This window comes from Lissotriton vulgaris, chromosome 12 (assembly GCF_964263255.1).
Source record: "Lissotriton vulgaris chromosome 12, aLisVul1.2, whole genome shotgun sequence".
In the NCBI taxonomy this organism is placed as follows: domain Eukaryota; kingdom Metazoa; phylum Chordata; class Amphibia; order Caudata; family Salamandridae; genus Lissotriton; species Lissotriton vulgaris.
Window position 1 is genome coordinate 15,636,328 of NC_141700.1, and position 17,229 is coordinate 15,653,556.

The window sequence follows — 17,229 nt, forward strand, 5'->3', positions numbered from 1 at the left end:
TGGATTCAAGCAAGCCGGGCTGAAGACGGCTGAAATGCCAGAAACAGGTCCTCGGAAGCTTGTTTCCGGTCCAGGGAAGACATGGCTTGGCAGTTCGGGCTGGACTGTTCCCATGAGGCACAGGGTCAGACTGATTTGCATATAGCCATGTCTGAACTGGGGTGGCAGAGTGGGCTAAAGAACGGTGATGGATTGAACCCAGATCTTTTGACTGGGTGTGAGTGTTTGATTGATTCAGATGCTCCGTCCATCACCACCCCCTTTTGTACCGAAGTCTTAGGGACAACAGACTTCACCCCCCGGCTCCCCAGAGTGCTTTAGGAAGTGCCTGCTGCTGTTTTGGGCCTTCTGAGGAACTGCGTGTTGCAAGGAGCTGGAAGCGCGACTCAACGAGAAGAAGCATGCCGCCGTCGCTGTGCCTGCCGTCGCAACTCTGGAGAAAGGAGGGTGTCGCCACTGGAACTGTCGCACTGCAACGCATCGGAGAGAAGCGTGCCGCAAAGAAGAAGAAGCGTGTCGCCGTCGCAACTCCGAAGAAGGAGGGTGTCGCCGCTGTTGTTGTCGCACTGCACTGCATCAGGAGAAGAATCTCACAACGAGGTCGAAGCATGTCGCCGTCGCTGTGCCTGCCGTCGCAACTCCGAAGGAGGGTGTCGCCGCTGGAACTGTCGCATTGCACCGCATTGACCAAGAGCAACTTGCATCCCCGAGAAGCGTGCCGCCGTCGGAGATGCTGCAGTCGCATCTTGGATGTCGCCGCTGTAGTTGTTGCATCGAGAGGAAGCTTCACGCATCGTGGAGAAGACCGTCGGTGCTGGAGCTGTTGCCGTCGCATCGTAAGGGTGTCACCGCTGCAGTCCACGCATCGAACCGAGAGTTTCTCGCATCCACGAGAAGCGCGCCGCATCTGGAAGATCTTCACGTCTTTATTTCTTTGCACCTGACTTTTGCCGCATTTCAGATCGCTGCAACATTGCTTGTTGTGGAAGCGCAACAAAACTTAAGGTACATTGACGCAGAGTGTCGCATCTAAGAACTGAACTGAACTAAGCTTAATCTACCATCTTAAAGTAATCATAGTGTGTATTTTTGTCGTTTATGGTCTTGGGGTAACTCTATATAAAGTCTACTTATTTTTGATATAAAACCTGTGTGGTGTCCATTTGTAGTGCTGTCACTGGGTTATTGTATGTCACAGCTTTCCAAACTTTTCATGTTCGTGACACACTTTTTCGACATGCATCATTTTGTGACACGGTAATGCAGTGTAGCGCGTGATTAAGCCCGAACCTCCTAAGGAGGGGGAGGGAGGGTACTCCCCCGCCCTCCCAGAAAATTTTGAAAAATGAGTGGGCAAATTGTGCATTTTCAAGCAAATTTGAGAAAGCAGGAAGGTTGATAAAGCAATTGTGAATCTGTTCTAATAAAGACAGTGACTGGCAAAACTGGGTGGAAGGTTACGTCAACACCCCCCTTCATACAGCCACACAAAGAACACCATGTATCAACACAACCAACGATTATATACTCCACACACCACCATACATCCACACATACACCATCACAACAAAACTCCTGTAAATTCCCTAAAAACACTAAAGTTGAATGGGTGTTAAGGCTGACTAATATATTAACAGTGACTTTGCCATAAAAATTAACAAGCCGTAAATTAATGAGGAATATGCTACCTTTACCTCGTGGGCCCAACCCCATCTTACTAATTGATCCTTAACTGTCATGCCTGGTACCCAGACTTCTCACCTTCAGAGTAATGTAACATTTGACACAGTGTAAAACATTAACTACTTTATATGCCAACACCTTCAACATCTCTTAAATGCCCTCACAGTCAGCCATATATGTTGACAAGCCCACCATAAAAAGATAACACATTCCCCATAAAACGACCATCCACGCAACATCATATAGGACTGCCCAACCACCATTACACATCGGTATAGTCACAGGTATATGCCTTCACACTACTTATTGGACAAACACATGGGTAATTTCACATACCCACACCCACCAACAAACATCCCTGCCCCGTCATCAAATGCCCACACATGCACCATTATATACCTAAACACTTACCATCCTGCTTCAGACACCTGCAATAGTACATGTTCATAACCACCATCTGACATCCACCAGCATATCACAACACATTGGCCCTCATGCACGGATAAACAAAGCGTTTACCAGTATGCAGTGTCACACCAAGAACTCAGTCACACCATCATTCAACCTTTTACAGTACACCATTATAAATATATGGACCAATTCAAAAAGAAAGTAGTAAAGGAGCATTTGTAACAGTAGGTCGGTGATAGGGTGCTGAGTTACATTTCATCTCCTGTGGAGAAAGGCCTGTCATGTACCCCTATCAAATTGGAAGATGGCAAATTTCCCTTTCCATCCTGGAAGGCGAGTTACCTAATTTCTTGGTTGACGTATGTCTCTGATCATTTCCAGTGAAGAACTGGGTTGTCAAATACCCAGCGGCGCCAGGGACACGCCCAAAGTCCTCTGGGTTCCCTTGCCTTGGTATACAGAGACACGGAATACTTGTAGGTGGCGTCAGAGATCAAATTTATTAGCTGCAGCTAGTAGCAGAAATCCCAGCAATACAACACGGTGTACAACTCAAGAAACTGCTCAATTTTACTAAGTCGAGACATCCCTATTTATACACAAAAAGGTACATTTAAAATGCACGCCCCTGCACCAAAATTCAACCAATAGAAAATACATGACATCACACAGCATCATATAGTAAAGCTCATTTTACAGTGTCCCAACCCACAAGTTAATATTTAGGCATATCTAAATAATAATCTGGAAGGCCCGGACTAACCCTTAATTGAAAGCGTAACCCATGAAATGAAGAAATAGTAAAGAAAAGTAGTTTCAGATAATGTGCAAGATAACAGAAACGTAAAGAAACTTAAAAGTTAACAAATGTCTTGAATGGTGATTGGGAAAGTGGATAACGATCTTGCAGGGAAATTGGCTTGGCAGGGTCAATTCCAGGTGAAAGGCCAGCTTCTGAAATTAACTCCAGCGCACGAAGAAAACCTTAGTTAATGTATACATGACCCACAAAAGGTCAGACTGCTTTGCTCGCAGACTAACTTCTGAGGCCTACGTAAAAGGCAACACGAGATGGCAGTCATGACGCATGGCAAAAACCCATGTTTAGAAAAGAAAGTCGTGCACTTTAAAAGCACGCAAAATCACAGAACCTCAGACCCTCCTTTTGCCATTACGTAGGCAATAACCTAAACTCATGTCAATCTGAATCCAGGCCTATATCTATTCTCATCAGGTCATCAAGGTGTTGCTGTAACATCATCTTATTATCCTTCACTGCTCTCGGGACTGGTCTTCTCACACAGATCGTAGCACAAAGACTACAAATGGCGGAACCACACTGGATGCATAAACAACACGAGAAAAGGATAGCTAACGCCATACCAAGGAACATCAGAATCTTCCATCCCCATTTGGACAGCGATTCCCATAACCATCCCATCAACGACTAGTTACCTTCGTCCACATGAATAGACTCAGAGATCTTATGTAGTCTAGAGATGGCTTGGTACACTGTCGGGGCCTTATCTGGTATGAAAACGCAGCAACTAGATCTAATCAATTTGCATACGCCACCTCTATCTGCAAGTATAATATCTAGAACAAAGCGGTTCTGTAATGTCATAAGGCGATCCGCTTGAAGCTCAGCTGTAATATTGCTAAGGGCACCTGCAGTCTCATTTATAGTGGCCTCAACCACTCTCGTAAGCTGACGAATATTCCTTCTATTAGCCATAGGACCCCAAAAGGGTAGGAACCCTTGAAGAAGTCTCCAGCTTCTTGTGCGACAGTATCTTTCGCAGCGATTATACCTCTACCATATCTTGTCTTATGGTAGTCAAAAGCAGCAGTGTATGTAGGGGGAAGCAGAAATGCCACTTAACATGTGCCGGAAAAATCAGATGGCAACCATGTGTATGCTCTATCGTGACAGACAAAATACGTGCCTTTAGCTGGCACGAACGGAGGAGATTTCTGGGACGTATAAACGTATGTGTGAACACACACACTCTTACCAAACTGAGCTCTCGGCTTCTGACCATTACCTTGCAAACAGAGATGACCTCGGTGGGGTATAATCCAAATAGGAGGAGACCTTCGCTGCCTTTCTTTCTCCGTCAAGCTAACACTATATGTCGTCTTATTCCAACCGACATATGCTCGTACCTCATCTCTAGGGATAGCGTTATACGCATCGATATCTCTAATCATATCAACTATTCCCCGTATCAAGGCATTATTACTTGCATTGTCTTTGACGGAACGTACAGGTGAGGCTTCATTCGCATGGATAAACATTGATTGGAGTGCCCAAACTGACCCATTAGGCGAAAAAGGCAAAACCAAATATGGCATTCCCTTATCTGTAGTATGTGGCATAAGACCACACACCCAACAATTCGTGGTATTTATGACTAGCTGATGCTGATGCAACATCTGTATAAACGAATTGTTCACAAATTCTGATCTTCGTGTCTGTTCATGTTCAGGTAACGTATGAAACTCATGCGGAGAAACAGTAGAAAAAGAAAGAGTAGGTTGGGAGGTAGATGTAAGTGGCAATTGTGTGACATAGAAAATCCAACCCACACAAGCTAACGTAATATTCACAAGCATAAGAAAACATATTATTAAAAAAAAAATTGCTACGAATCAATATACATATTGGGACTTTAGAATCCACTTTCCTAACACATTTATCAGACTCAAAAAACTCCATCCTCTAACGTGCTGCTCACGGCATTTTTCCTTCTTCACTTAAGTGTGCGCCAAGATCGCACTAACGGCCCTGAACCACAGACCTTGTGTCAATACGCGTCTCACCCCTTAAAAACGTCCTACCGTGACCCTGCAGCTGAGTCCGGATGGTGACTCAAAAAAGGAAAAAGCAAAAAAAGTCTCTTGATCTGACAAGGTGTAATTCACTATATAAAAAATCTTTTTATTTGTCCATAGCTACAGGCTTTCTTGGCCTCAAATCGTAGCTTTCTTTATCAGGTACAGTTGGATCCTTAAATAAAAGTTCTGGATTGGTGGTGTCAATCTTTAGATGAGGAGGCACAGCAGCTTGCAGAACATCATCATCCTTGCAGTCTGATCGTGTCCTTGTCAAATGAGCATCACTAAATGGAACGAATTTAGGGACTCTCTCGTTATCTGTGTCAGCTATACCATCCCTCACCCATTGATCATACGGTAAAGGCAAGGTAACTTTTTTCGTATGGGTGGCATGCACCCAGTTCTTTTTACCAGCTACTCTAACAGCAGTTCTAGTGACCAGCAATACCAAATAGGGACCAGTCCATCTCGGTTCCAAATTCTTGGATCGCTGAAAATTCTTTGTCAAGATAAAATCACCAGGTTGGATCGTGTGCCCTGGATCTGTAGTAGCTGTCGGCAAACTGTCATAGACCTGTTGGTGGAGAACACGTAATTTAGCAGTCAAGTCATGTAAGTAATCCACCAACATAGGGTACTCAATACTGCTGTATTCTTTAGGACGAGGCACACCCCAAACATTCGCAGGACGACCAAACATAATTTCATACGGACTAAGTCCCACTCGAGAATGCACAGTCATCCTTGTTGACAAAGGAGCCAACGGTAAGGCATCCGGCCATGTAAGACCAGTGCTCGCTTGTACCTTAGCTAATCTCAGCTTCAAGGTACCATTGTAACATTCAACAAGTCCAGCAGACTGGGGGTGATTCGCTGCATGGAACTTCTGATTTATTCCCAAACCAGCACATACTTTCTTCATTATTTGACCCACAAATTCACTCCCATTGTCCGACCATACAATTCTCGGCAAACCATACCTAGGGAAATATTCTTTGAGCAAAACCCTGGCTGTAGACAAGGCAGTATTATCCTTTAGGGGGTAAGCCTCTATCCACCTGGAAAAGTCACAAACAACCACAAGGACATACTTCAAATTATTGCATCTCTCCATATGTATATAATCTAGCTGTATCACCTCAAACGGATACGTCGGAGGAGCAAAATGACCAGCTGGAGTTGGAGTTCCCTTACCAGGATTATACTTCAGACAAATCATACAATGTTTCACCATGTTCTCTGCACATTTTGGAATTCCAGCATTCTGCCAAACTGGAGCCAACAACTTGCATATTCCCTTCGAACTTATGTGGGCCATTCCATGAGCCATTGTAACCACTGGGAGCACATACGCATCTGACAACAGCCATCGCTGGTGTTCTGACAACTCAACCCTACAACCTGTTGAATCCAACATACCCGTAGTCTCTCTCCAAACACTCACTTCTTTCTCAGTCGCTTCAGCCTGAATCATTTTCACACTTTCTATTGTGTCTTCACACATTCCACCAGCCATAACCCAATTAGCTGCGCCTGAAACATACATACGGCTCATCATGTCTTTCGCCGTTTCCTTCGCAACTTTATCTGCAAACGCATTCCCTCGACCAACATCGTCCACAACTTTCTTATGCGCACTACACTTCATAATTTCAATCTGTTTTGGGAGAGTGAGAGATTTCAAAAGTTCATTCACCAACTGCCCATGCTGTATTTTTGTCCCATGCGAAGTAAGGAACCCACGCTCTCTCCACAAACGCCCAAACTATGGGCAACACCAAACGCATACTGGCTATCGGTGTAAACATTCACTCGCTTTCCTTCTGACAACACACACGCTCTAGTCAGTGCAATCAACTCTGCTGCTTGCGTAGAATTCTGTGGTATGCGTGCTGTCTCAACAACTGTATGTAAAGTTGTAATAGCATACGCTGCAGTCGTTTCACCATTCGGAAGCTTAAAACACAACCATCTACCCATAGGGTACCATCAACATCCGTAAGGGGAGTATCCCTCAGGTCAACTCTAGCCTTCGTTTCTTCCTCTGTACGAAGAAAACAATCATGCTGTTCCTGAGGATCCGTCTCTGTAGAGATCGGTAACAATGTAGCTGGATTCAACACATTACATCTTTTAATGTGCACATGACTAGCCAACAATGTCAACTCGTAACCTGACATACGTGCACTAGTAAGGTGCTGTGTCTTAGTCCTGTTTAATAAGGTATCCACTGCATGTGGGACCATCACAATCAACGTATTATCCAATACCAAACCAGCAGACTGTCGGATAGAAACAGCCGCTGCAGCTGTAGCTCTCAGACAACTCGGCAACGCCTTAGCAACTGGGTCTAACGTTGCTAAAAAATATGCACATGGACGCTGCTTGTCCCCAAATGGTTGTGTCAACACTGACAATGCACAACCTTCTCTCTCGTGCACGTACAGCGTGAAAGGCTTACTATAGTCTGGAGTACCAAACACAGGAGCCGAACACAATGCATCGCGTAGTTCAGAAAAACTTTTCTGACATTCGTCAGACCAAGGAAGAGGATGCGGAGTATCTTTTAGAGTCAATGCTAACAGAGGTTTCGCCAACAGTGAAAAATTGGGGATCCACTGTCTACAATATGATGTAATACCTAAAAAGGCACGCACTTCTCTCTGTGTGGATGGTACATTCATTTGCGCAATTGCTTGAATTCGTTCTGGGGTCAATCTCCTTCCACAAGAGATGACCTAAGTAGGTTACTTCTTGGCGACAATATTGCAACTTTGAAGGTGACACTTTATGATGAAGGTTAGACAAATACTGCAACAAAGAAAGAGTAGCCTCTTTACAAATCTTTTCATCATCAGCAGTAATCAACAAATCATCGACGTACTGAATAAGAGTAGCACCAACAGGTAACACAAAACCGTCAAGCTGAGTTTTCAACGCCTGACTATAGATGGAGGGACTTTCACAATAGCCTTGGGGAGCTCTCTTAAACCGGAAGCTTCGGCCTCCTAATGAGAAGCCAAAAATATCCCTGCTCTCCTCAGCAATAGGAATACTGAAGAAAGCATTCTTCAAATCAATGACAGAAAACCAAGCTGCCGAAGCAGGAATCAAAGTCAACAAAGCAGTAATATCAGGTACCACAGGAAACTGTGACACGACAATCTTGTTTACCTCTCGAAGGTCGATCACAAACCGGTACACAGGTGGCTGAGAAGCATCAGTACGTTTAAAGACAGGTAAAACAGGACTGTTACAAACATTACCTCTCGTTTCCTCAATTACACCCTTCTCAACCAGATCATAGACAATCGCTAAAAGAGCTCTCTCACCATCACTCAAGATCTTGTACTGGGGAATACGAGGTAGCCTAGCATTTGACTTAAGGGTGACAACATAAGGTGGAATCTGCAAAAGACCAACATCATTTGGACCTGTAGCCCAAAGTGTATCAGGAAGCGAACGCAATTCCAGTGGCAGACAATCCTTAGACAAATACATTGGAGAAATCACTTTCTTACCGAGGGTAAGTTGTACTCCTGAAGGAGAACAATGTAATGTCGCATAAAATCTTTTCAGCAGGTCCAAACCCAACAGATTCTCACCACAACCAGTCGTTAGAATAAGTGAAGATTCCAATTCACAAGGGCCAATGGAAAGGGACAAAGGACTAGAAACTGGATTACGAACTGGGGCGCCTGAAAATCCTACTGAAATATTGGTCAAGCCAGACAAAGGTGCGCCAGGAAGTTTAGAGTGCATAATGGAACTCTTCATCGCACCAGTATCCAAAAGAAAAGGTTCTACCACACCTGATGTACTCACTTCAACATAAGGTCCACTCTGATCTACTGGAACTGACACTACTCCCTCACTTTGTCCTTGGCTGTCCTAGTTATCATTATAACCAGAACTCTCACCTTCGACATAGTAATCCTCAACATAGTACTGGGCAGACTGACCACTCGAACATTCTGTCTGTCAAAATAATTTGCAGAATTCTGTAGGGAAGAGGAACGCTCATTCTGAGGGATCACACCACGTCCCTTACCCCTAGGAGCTTGCTGAAAACTACCACGACCTCTCTGACCAGATACACCATTCGCACGCTGTAACAAAGCCAGGCAACTATTCTTGTAATGACCTACCTCTCTGCAATAAGCACACTGATTAGGGCCAGGAAAGAACATAAGGCTCAGGCTTCTGTAACAATCTCTGAAATTGTGGAGGTTGCTGAAACTGAGGCTGATTCTGACGAGGCGGATAAGCTTGCTGCAAAATAACTTTTGTCTTTAACTCTTTAGTTTTCTTCTCCACTTTATCCTTCTCATCTTTATCCCTATTCTCGTAATATTGTGCAGTAGCCAATATCTGGGCCGACGAAGAGACAGCCCATGAACTCTCAGAGTCCTTTAACTTATTAGAAAGTTCGGGAAGCAAATTAAAAACAAATGTATCCACAAACAACCTTTGACTACCCTCCGTACTCATATCCTGACCACTATGATCGATAAATGTTTCTTCAAACCTAGTGAAGAAATCAGACACACTCTCGTCTTTCTTTTGCTTACATGCTGCCAACTTATCCCAATTCACTCGTAAAGCGGGCATCATTGTTTTAATCAGATTAATAATTTTACCTGGTAATTCTGAAACTAAAGGTTCAGGTTTAGCACCTCCCTCCTGTCTACCATCTGCAGCAACAATATTCGCCCAGGTATCACCTAATTCAGCAGCATGATTCTCATGACGAATCATCGCCCACAAGGGTTGAGGGACTACATTACCCATCAACATATCGATGTCAGCTAAATTCATAATACACGCTTCAACTGTCTGGGACAACTCCTTGTAATAACCAGCAGGTTTCTTACGAGGGTCAGGTAAGGTCTGCTTAAGAGCCAAGACCTCTGCTCTCTTCCAAGGGACATGTACCCATACTCGCTGAAAATGAGCCGGAGCGGCAACAATACCCTGATTTACATTAGCCTGAACTACTTCTTTCCATACAGGAGGAACTTCTCTCATAGGGTACTGTTTCACTTGCCTCCTAACAGAGGAATCAGGTTCATACAATGTCTGAGGCGAAAGTCTAGATCTGAAAGCAAGTATTGTCTCTACGGCATCTGTAGCATCAGATTCCACTATCATCCCTTTAGCAAAATCTGACTGAACATCGAGCACATCCTGCGGAATTGGACCCAACTCGTTATCTTCCCATTCCTGACGCAGAAAAGTACACATTACATCAAAAACATACCTTTGCTTAGGCGGTTCCACTGAAAGAAAACATCCATAACTGCTGGCAAATCATACCTCGGAGCATTTCAAATCCACCTACGAGCCAACAAATCCAACACTGTCCGTTCTTCAGAACTCGGAAGCTGACTACGACTCTGTTTACGTTCCGAAACAGGGGTCATATTCAGTGACCCAAACAATGGTGACAACAGATTAACAACAGTCTCTGTCATTCGTTTTCGAGCAGAAGCGGAAGAAGTAGACATAAGAACAGGAGAATAAGTATTCTGAGGCAAGGAAGGTGTAGGGACAAGAACAGTAGAAGTCGAAGATGCAGAAGCAGAAGGCAAACGAGTTTGAGGCAAATCTGGTAGCAAGGCTGGCGACCCTAGAATGGGTTGCGCAGGAGGAGGCAAAACCATCTGTGGAGCACCGGGTGGCTGAACAACAGCAGGAGGTTGAACAACAAAGGGTGGAACAACCGGGGGTAATAGAGGCGCAGTAGCACCCTGCACATAGGGAGGAGGCAATCTCAATAAATGAGAGATCAAAGGATCTTTTTCAAGGTCTTCCATCACTTTTGAAGGAGAAGATCGCAAGGCCGGATAACATATATCTATCGCCATGCAACGCTGTCTATCTAAGACTTCACTCGCACGCTCTTCTCCATCTTCCTTAAACTGTCTAGCAGCTTGTAGTACTGACATATTATTATCTTTCTTATCTCTCTTTGCTGGCTTAATTTCTCGCTGTTTGGCTTCCTTACGCCAAAGGCGGAAAGAGTCAAACATTGCCGGCCGGGCTTTATTCTTAAATAGCCTAACTTCTAGATTGTCTAAAATCTCTGTTTCAAAACTACCATGTGGGGGCCATTGCAAAACACCATCTTTTTTTGTGTAGCGTACCCATACTTCATTATAAGTAATGGGACCCACTCCGTGTTTAGAATAGAGCTCATAAGTCGGAGTTCCAACCGGAGGTATCGGACATGAATCCTCCAATCGGGAATCCCTGTTACTACCACAAACAAACCAATTACCAAATTTACCAACCAGTCATCTTGCTCACTAGTCTGGTTTCAAACTTCAAAGGGAATCAAAAAATGATACACTCGTAAATGTACAAGCCCTTCGGCTTTGGGTACTGCAGCAACCAAATCAAAACCAAGGAACCAACCAAAGTCGTGGGAGCGGCCCAGTTATACTTAACCAAATATCTGTCACGCCACCAGAAGACCGTCTATCGTCTCGCTTTACAAACATCAATCGGAGGGTCCAAGACAAGGCGACAGTCAGGGCAGAAGTCCTTCGTAGCCGTTGGAAAGCGGGAAGCCTTGCAGAAAAGACCTTTGGTCCACGTCGACATGCAGGGGTCGATGAAGTGGGGGCCCTCCTTCAGAATTTCCTCGCGTGGCTCCTCGCAATCTTCGAGCTTGGACCGGTACCACTGAAGTCGCCCCACGTTGGCCGCGCCAACTGAAGAACTGGGTTGTCAAATACCCAGCGGTGCCAGGGACACACCCAAACTCCTCTGGGTTCCCTTGCCTTGGTATACAGAGACAAGGAATACTTCTAAGTGGCATCAGAGATCAAATTTATTAGCTGCAGCTAGTAGCAGAAATCCCAGCAATACAACACGGTGTACATCTCAAGAAACTGCTCAATTTTACTAAGGCGAGACATCCCTATTTATACACAAAAAGGTACATTTAAAATGCACGCCCCTGTACCAAAATTCAACCAATAGAAAATACATGACAGCACACAGCATCATATAGTAAAGCTCATTTTACAGTGTCCCAACCCACAAGTTAATATTGAGGCATATCTAAATAATAATCTGGAAGGCCCGGACAAACCCTTAATTGAAAGCGTAACCCATGAAATGAAGAAACAGTAAAGAAAAGTAGTTTCAGATAATGTGCAAGATAACAGAAACGTAAAGAAACTTAAAAGTTAACAAATGTCTTGCATGGTGATTGGGAAAGTGGATAACGATCTTGCAGGGAAATTGGCTTGGCAGGGTCAATTCCAGGTGAAAGGCCAGCTTCTGAAATTAACTCCAGCGCACAAAGAAAACCTTAGTTAATGTATACATGACCCACAAAAGGTCAGACTGCTATGCTCGCAGACTAACTTCTGAGGCCTACGTAAAAGGCAACACCAGATGGCAGTCACGACGCATGGCAAAAACCCATGTTTAGAAAAGAAAGTCGTGCACTTTAAAAGCACGCAAAATCACAGAACCTCACCAGGGTGAGAGAGTTTTTGATTGGAGTTTGATAATGCCCACAAACGTACGAGCTGTAACGCAAAGCTGTATTTTTTTTAGATTCTAATCTACACCTTTTACTTAAAAACTTGAATCTTGTTCTCTTCATTTTGCTGTAGGCAACCAAAGGGCATGGTGCAGTATTTCACGCATGATTTTCAGTAAACTTTTCCCTATTTAAAAAGCATATTTTCAAGCTATCTTTAAACTAAACATGTGATATATAAAATGTATAATAACGTGTTACATGGTTCAGTGTAGCCATCTGATGTGTCACGTATTGAATAAAATAAACAGCATTTTATCCTCTGTTCGTCTTCATATATATGCATGTAAAATGAAAATGCTGAAGTGTGATGAATGCCCACGTATGCTTAACTACTGGCATCTTTAAAGGAGGCAGTTGGCATTAGCTCGAAGTTCCACCAGACTTGCTTCAAGCTTTTGGCACCACACACTCAGCAGTCTGAAGTTGATGAAACTACCTTCACGCTGCTAGCATGTCATTTAAACACTTCTGAACAGACTTTACCTCCGGGCAGTGCTCCTCGTCTCTGGGCTGACTCTCCTATTTAAAGTGCACCGCACCAGGTGCCTGGGATGAGGAGCAGAGGCGGCTTCGTGGACTGAATGGGCATTCAATGTTCAACGCGCGTGGCAAAGGGAACGAGGCCGCACGCACACGCTCCTCTCCTGCCTGTTCTGCGTCACTGACATGCACAAACCGGCCTGCTTATTAGCATTATAAAATGAGTTCACAAGTGATTTTATTGAACACTATTGTGTGCGAGATGTATATAAAACCACACCAAGGAAAATAAGGTGTAATTTGGACACGTCACTAGAGCCATACTGTTTTTTATGTAATTACACATTTATGATTTACGACGTACATGCAAAATAGAATACTAGAGCACTAATCTTCCATCAGACTTCATCATCGTGTGACACACCCACACATGGCAGGCGACACAGTACCGTGTCGGGACACATAGTTTGGAAAGCTCTTCAGTATGTGGTCACAACTGCTTAACTTACGCCTCTGAAATAAGCCTTGACTGCTCGCGCCACGCAACCTAGAGGGTGAGAAAGGGTTATTTTACGTGTGTAATCCCCTTTCCCTGATTAGAGAAGAGGGTCCCTATTTGTCACAAGTACCTATCTGTGCCAACCAGAGACCCCCAAATCTAACAGATATGAATCCCCTTCCCACCTCCATCCTTCGCCCTCTTTCATTCTTTCCCTTTGCAATGACTCAGTAGCTAATGAGATGTCTTGTGTATTCAGACCTTCTGTAACAAGACATGTACTAAACGAAGACCCCTGACCTATGCGGGCATATTGTAATTACAATATCATCTGGTTTTCCCATTCATGAAACTAACCCGGATACATTTCCATCACAGGGAGGCCATCAACCGGCTGTATGAGGCGGTCCCTGGGGTCAAAGGCAACTGGAAGAAAAAGGTGAGTATATATCATCAAGATATCTATCTAGGTGCTAACTGACAGGTGGGGATAGGAGTGTGTCTGGGGGAGGAGAGGCAGATTAGGGGCAGGTATAAGTGATGACCCTGAAGGGATTGGGTGTGAGGAGCTGCAGGGTGGATCTCAGGTGTGAGGAACTGCAGGGTGGATCCCAGGTGTGAGGAGCTGCAGGGTGGATCTCAGGTGTGAGGAGCTGCAGGGTGGATCTGAGGTGTGAGGAGGTGCAGGGTGGATCTCAGGTGTGAGGAGCTGCAGGGTGGATCTCAGGTGTGAGGAGCTGCAGGGTGGGTCTCAGGTGTGAGGAACTGCAGGGTGGATCTCAGGTGTGAGGAGCTGCAGGGTGGATCTCAGGTGTGAGGAACTGCAGGGTGGATTTCAGGTGTGAGGAGCTGCAGGGTCGATCTCAGATGTGGGGAACTGAAGGGTGGATCTCAGGTGTGAGGAACTGCAGGGTGGATCTCAGGTGTGAGGAGCTGCAGGGTGGATCTCAGGTGTGAGGAGCTGCAGGGTGGATCTCAGGTGTGAGGAGCTGCAGGGTGGATCTCAGATGTGAGGAACTGCAGGGTAGATCTCAGGTGTGAGGAGCTGCAGGGTGGATCTCAGGTGTCAGGAACTGCAGGCTGGATCTCAGGTGTGAGGAGCTGCAGGGTGGATCTCAGATGCGAGGAACTGCAGGGTGGATCTCAGGTGTGAGGAACTGCAGGGTGGATCTCAGGAGCTGCAGGGTGGATCTCAGGAGCTGCAGAGTGGATCTCAGGTGTGAGGATCTGCAGGGTGGATCTCAGGTGTGAGGAGCTGCAGGGTGGATTTCAGGCATGAGCTCCAGGGTGGATCTCAGGTGTGAGGAGCTGCAGGGTGGATCTCAGGTGTGAGGAGCTGCAGGGTGGATTTCAGGCATGAGCTGCAGGCTGGATCTCAGGTGTGAGGAGCTGCAGGGTGGATCTCAGATGTGAGGAACTGCAGGGTGGATCTCAGGTGTGAGGAACTGCAGGGTGGATCTCAGGAGCTGCAGGGTGGATCTCAGGAGCTGCAGAGTGGATCTCAGGTGTGAGGAGCTGGAGGGTGGATCTCAAGTGTGAGGAACTGCAGGGTGGATCTCAGGTGTGAGGAACTGCAGGGTGGATCTCAGGTGTGAGGAGCTGCAGGGTGGATCTCAGGTGTGAGGAGCTGAAGGGTGGATCTCAGGTGTGGGGAACTGCAGAGTGGATCTCAGGAGCAGCAGGGTGGATCTCAGGTGTGAGGAGCTGCAGGGTGGATCTCAGGAGTTGCAGAGTGGATCTCAGGAGCTGCAGAGTGGATCTCAGGTGTGAGGAGCTGCAGGGTGGATCTCCGGTGTGTGGAGCTGCAGGGTGGATCTCAGGTGTGAGGAACGGCAGGGTTGATCTCAGGTGTGAGGAGCTGCAGGGTGGATCTCAGGTGTGAGGAACTGCAGGGTGGATCTCAGGAGCTGCAGGGTGGATCTCAGGTGTGAGGAGCTGCAGGGTGGATCTCGGGTGTGAGGAGCTGCAGGGTGGATCGGTATGAGGAGCTGCAGGGTGGATCTCAGGCGTGAGCTGCAGGGTGGATCTCAGGAGCTGCAGGGTGGATCTCAGGTGTCAGAAACTGCAAGGCGAATCGCAGGAGCTGCAGGGTGGATCTCAGGTGTGAGGAGCTGCAGTGTGGTTCTCAGGTGTGAGGAACTGCAGGGCGAATCTCAGGCGTGAGCTCCAGGTGTATCTCAGGTGTGAGGAGCTGCAGGGTGGATCTCAGGTGTGAGGAGCTGCAGGGTGGGTCTCAGGTGTGAGGAACTGCAGGGCGAATCTCAGGCGTGAGCTCCAGGTGGATCTCAGGTGTGAGGAGCTGCAGGGCAGATCTCAGGTGTGAGGAGCTGCAGGGTGGATCTCAGGCGTGAGCTCCAGGTGTATCTCAGGTGTGAGGAACTGCAGGGCGGATCTCAGGTGTGAGGAGCTGCAGGGTGGATCTCAGGTGTGAGGAGCTGCAGGGTGGATCTCAGGTGTGAGGAACTGCAGGGCGGATCTCAGGTGTGAGGAGCTGAAGGGTGGATCTCAGGGAGAAGGGTTTGCATAGATCCCCTCAGAAGCGCTGCTGTTTCTGTTGGGCTGTAAGAGTAGCCATGATCTGAGGGGACCTAGACGAAACATCAAAGGGTCTCCCACGGCTCCTGCAGTTCCCAGTCCTCAGGGGTGGCATCTCCAGAAGTTAATCTTAATAAACACACACTAGGCCATAAATAAACTGATGGGGGCACCTGCTATACATACTGTTGGACTTGGCCCTTTTTGCAGGGTCATCCCTGAACTTGTTGCCTTCCTCCTGTACTTTCTCTGACCTGTTTTTGTTGGTTTTATAACTCTGGGCACTTTACCACTGCTGCTCAGTGCTAAAGTGCATATGCTCTCCCTATTGTAAATTGATGTATGGATTAGTGACTCCATGATTGGCTTGTTTGGTTTACTTGTCAGACCCTAGTACAGTACACTGGGTGTGCCCAAAGCTTGTATGCTGCTGGTAGGTTTGCAGCACTGGTTGTGCCACCCACAGAAGCAGCCTTGTAAAAGTTGTCTCAACACACACTGGGCAACAGATAAACTGATGGGGGCACCTGCTATACATACAAAGTAAGCATGAGCGGATTTTGCGGATTGGCAATCCGCGAATTTTGCGGATTTGCGGATTCGCAATCCGCAAAATCCGCGAATTCCCGCGAATTTGCGGATTTTTTTTTTTTTTGTGTTCGCCCGTGTTTCTGCCAGTTCGCGAGGGTTTTTACAATTTCGCAATTTGCGAACTTACCTGTCGGGTCGCAAGTTTTGCGAACTTGTTGTTTCTACGTGTCCAGCCTGTTTGGGACACTCTTCTTCATCACTGCCACTCTCTGTCACCACTGCCACTCTCTGACTACTCATGCCACCCTCTGGCCCACCCATGCCACCCTCTGTTTCATCACTACACCCTCTGGTTGTCCAGTGTACATTATTTTCGGCAAAGCAAAGCACACCTTCCCTGCCTCAAGTGACCTGAATTAATTTGGGGCTGATTAATGTGTCACAGAATATTTTTTTAGCTGGCACCTGCTTCCTTAGTGCGCCCTGATTAGTGATCTTTTGCACTTGCTAAGTGCTTTCATTGTTGCAAAATTAGTTACAACACCTGCCCTGCCCCAACTGACAATAATGAATTAGGGGCTGATTAATGGATTTTAACTTCCAGCCTGGCTCCTGCTTGTCTCCCTTAGCTGTAATTCAGGACCTTTGTGGCATATGTGTAACTATTCTGAGGTTCAGAGCAGGGTCACAT

The 17,229-nt window shown here is 46.1% G+C and overlaps 1 protein-coding gene across 3 annotated transcripts in view; it reads left to right on the top strand.

The window, feature by feature from the left end:
* Window positions 1-17,229, top strand: part of SHC2 (SHC adaptor protein 2) — a 272,791-nt gene that overhangs the window by 200,091 nt on the left and 55,471 nt on the right. For all 3 annotated transcript variants that reach the window (XM_086946747.1, XM_086946749.1, XM_086946748.1), the window contains one exon: window positions 13,851-13,911. In XM_086946747.1, coding sequence (XP_086802873.1) covers window positions 13,851-13,911 — 61 coding nt within the window. The remainder of the gene's footprint in view (window positions 1-13,850; window positions 13,912-17,229) is intronic.